Source organism: Triticum dicoccoides, chromosome 2A (genome assembly GCF_002162155.2).
Source record: "Triticum dicoccoides isolate Atlit2015 ecotype Zavitan chromosome 2A, WEW_v2.0, whole genome shotgun sequence".
NCBI lineage: Eukaryota > Viridiplantae > Streptophyta > Magnoliopsida > Poales > Poaceae > Triticum > Triticum dicoccoides.
Window position 1 is genome coordinate 636,155,091 of NC_041382.1, and position 3,484 is coordinate 636,158,574.

The 3,484-nt window shown below is 38.7% G+C and overlaps 1 protein-coding gene across 1 annotated transcript in view; it reads right to left on the reverse strand.

The window, feature by feature from the left end:
- The window catches only part of LOC119355908 (ABC transporter F family member 4-like), a 10,425-nt gene that overhangs the window by 2,655 nt on the left and 4,286 nt on the right, over positions 1 to 3,484 (reverse strand). Inside the window, exons 5-6 of the mRNA XM_037622790.1 lie at positions 2,006 to 2,237; positions 377 to 459 (exon numbers count right to left, since the gene is read on the reverse strand). Of these exons, the coding sequence (XP_037478687.1) occupies positions 377 to 459; positions 2,006 to 2,237 (315 nt within the window). The remainder of the gene's footprint in view (positions 1 to 376; positions 460 to 2,005; positions 2,238 to 3,484) is intronic.

Consider the following 3,484-nt stretch of genomic DNA (forward strand, 5'->3'; position numbering starts at 1 on the left):
TTTCAAAATTAGCAACAGGAAAAACCCATACTGATGCACCGTGGCTGCTAGTACTTTGCAACTCCATGCCAGTAAGATAGGACAGATTAATGCTGCAAATAAAATCATTAAGAATGATTTGTACCATTAGCAATGATTTGTACCATACTGGCGTGATATTTAACAGGTCAATATTGGGCTGTATCCACTAACAAAGAAGTAACCTAAACACAAAATAAATAGATTTGCTCTAACTGGGAACAGGTAAAAGATACTACTATTACAATTCAGTTCTTTAACAACCGGTGGAGCCATTATTGTTAGAGGCTTGATACTATGCAGGCATGCAAAAAGGGTTATTACGAAAAAATCAAAGAAATGGTATGAATGAGGTTACCTCCATCCAGAAGAAAAATCCACGCAACAGAGCTAGCTGATTGGGTTTGCTGGTGCTTTCTACACGTACTTGTTTCGCAAGATCTGGAGTTAAATATTAAACAACGTGTTAATTAATACTACAACATGTAATCCATCACGTTAGAGAACATAAGCAGTGTTTATTAAACAGCCAAATACCACATTACTTCAAACCAGGTACGTACCAATATGATTTGCTACTACTTTCTCGTCTTATTGGGAAAGACAACTTCTCAAGCAAAACAGCCATTTATTATACTCTGTAGCAAATATAATGAATCTGTTGGGAATTTATCTTTGCACTCCCACGGACCTTTGGACATGTGCTGAAAGTTCATTAAGTTACTCAATTGTTAAGTCCACACAGCACATTCGTTATCAGTATATATTACTCCACAACAAACTACTTCAGGCATTTGTTTTTTTAGTCGGCCCTGGAGGATCTCGATTCATTAAAAAAGAAGAGCCGAGTTGTCCGATTAACATAGGGAAAACTGAGCTAAAAACGTCACAACAGCCCACACAGGAAACATCGGCCTGCCGACCTGACCACCTACACAAAGACACACACGGCACTGAGAAGAAAAACATTGTTGAGGTTGTCGCAGAGTGCCATCTGTCATCACCCCTCCACGAGCCATTTGTTATGAATGCACCACATTACTCACGTATATTAGGCATAAACAAATACAGAGGACACTCAGCATTGGAATGCTAACATTACAGGATAAAGGTTGGTGGCTTGGTCCTGACACCTTCAGTGGCCACTGGTCAGCAGAGATTTCGTCGACTGCCCGAAGAAAATGGTCATGAGGACACCTTAACTTCAGCAGAAGGGGGTCTCCTTGCAGATCCAGCTTGCCCCATGACAAGCCCAGAAGCAACGGAATGTGTGCGCGATCTTTTCTCAATCATCGTGTCTAAGGCAAGGTCATAGGTGTCTGCCAGGGCAGCGGCAGCTGGACTTCTGATGATTTTTTTTTTATTTTTTTAAAAGGAGGATCACCCCCGGCCTCTGCATCATGCAGTCATTGTGCATAACGTAATTGTGTTGCTAAGCTGTGGCCTCTCTAAGGTTAGCACAGATACTTCTTTTCTATAAATTCATCGAGATGCAAGCTTTGCATTTTCTCAAAGAAGACAATAAGCATTACATGACAATTTGTGCAACAAAATTATGAAAATGCCACAGCCCTTTTTGTTTTGAAGTCCTGCTAATTAAGCTAGGCTTACAGGGGTTTAAAGTGTATCTATAGAAAGTGTATGTCCACCATAGATTCAAGCAAAACGTCAGCAAGCTATTCTGGGCATAGATTTAACAACCGTATAAGCCAAATCACGGAAAAAGCGCAATGGTACAATGTTCAAAAGGAAAATGACAATTGCAAGCAAAGACAACCACAAGTGTGTAATAAATAACAAGACAGACTGTTCGGTAAGCATGGAAAAGCGATTCTGATCCTATGCAATGCATAAAGTTACTTCAGCCAGGTGATTGAAATAATTGTCAGAAAATACTTCAACAATGAAAGCAAGAAGGAAAATATTACGTAACAAAAATCCAAAGAACCAAAAAAAAAGTATGCACATAATATGAAAGCAAGCATACCTGGGTGACAATCAAAATATGATTGCACCCTTTCATGTGTAGAGTCGTAGTACTTCACACCGCTGCGCGTCTGCCTTTTCTTTGTTGCCGGAAGGCGAATTCTAGCATTGCCAAGCAGCATATCGTATTCTCCCTGGCTAAATGGTTTGCGGAGAACACGGATCAACCTTTCCTTGAATTCTGAATCTGGCCTCTCCATGATATGTGTAGGCCATACAACACCATCTAAGCCCTGTGAAAAAATGAACTTATCACGACTCACGAGTATGTAGAATATGAGAAATATAGTTTAAAAAACTTTTATAATAAGGAAAAATCTAACAAAATATTTGAATGATCAGTTCAAACCTAAAGATTTTTAACTGGATCATATAGGCTTTCTGAGCAAACCTGCCATGCATAATATGGTAAGTGGATAATTTTCCTTTATTTTGTCAATCTTAATGTTACTGTGCTCATCTCTACCATCGTCATACTTTCTTTCCTTTTTGCTATCCCCAAATTGACCTGGGCTAGGCTACCCAAACTTGAGCTGAAGCCTAACATGAGAGAAATGTTGTGGATATCTGGTGGTGGTATATGTCCAGATTTCCGTAGTCAACGGATAACTATCCTGTCTTTAATATGTACTAGACAATTGCCCGTGCGTTGCAACGGGAGTATAAACATTCTAGTAGATTAGCCCCTGATTGCACGTCTATTATTGTATTATTGTTTTTGAGAATCCACGTATATTATTATATTGATACGCTAAAATCTTACCAAATCTTTGTATGCAATCGCCATAATTTATCTGCCATTTTATTGTTAAACACTTATTTGGTAAGAATTTAATGACTTGCCAACAAAATATGTGTTTATTTTGGTAAGACAATAAACATGAGACAATTGAATGGATGAGAGAAAAATCAAATATGGGAGGAAAAAATCAAAGAGGATAAGGAAAGAGTGGGACGTATATATGGAAGGTTAGACGAAAGAAAGGTGAAATGGGAACCTTATGTTCGTTTTAAGTAGTAGAGATATCCGCTCATAAATGGATGCATCGCCAAACATTACTTGAAACTTTGAGAGAAGAAAAAGGAAACCACACACACAACTATATGTTATAAAAGTCCAGATTGGTCAGAAACAGACATGTAACATGTTTTAGAATTCCATAAGAAATACAACTCTATATTTGATTTGTCTCAAAAATTCAATTTGCCGTATTTGTGTAGTCAAAGTGTGCTGAAAGAAGCAAAGCACCATGAACTCAGAATGTTCACTTGGATACTAGAGTGATCCCCTGTTGGATCACTAAACAGAAAAAGGTGATGAAACCAAGCGTGCAGTCTTCCTTGAGCTTGGTTGCATGTTATTTTGCTCCATCCAAATTAGCACAGACCTGGTTGCGTGATATTTATTCGAGGCAGATCAAAGCATGCCATGGCTCATGCCAATCCTCCCTCCCTAGGCCACTTGCTTGAGGTATAATAA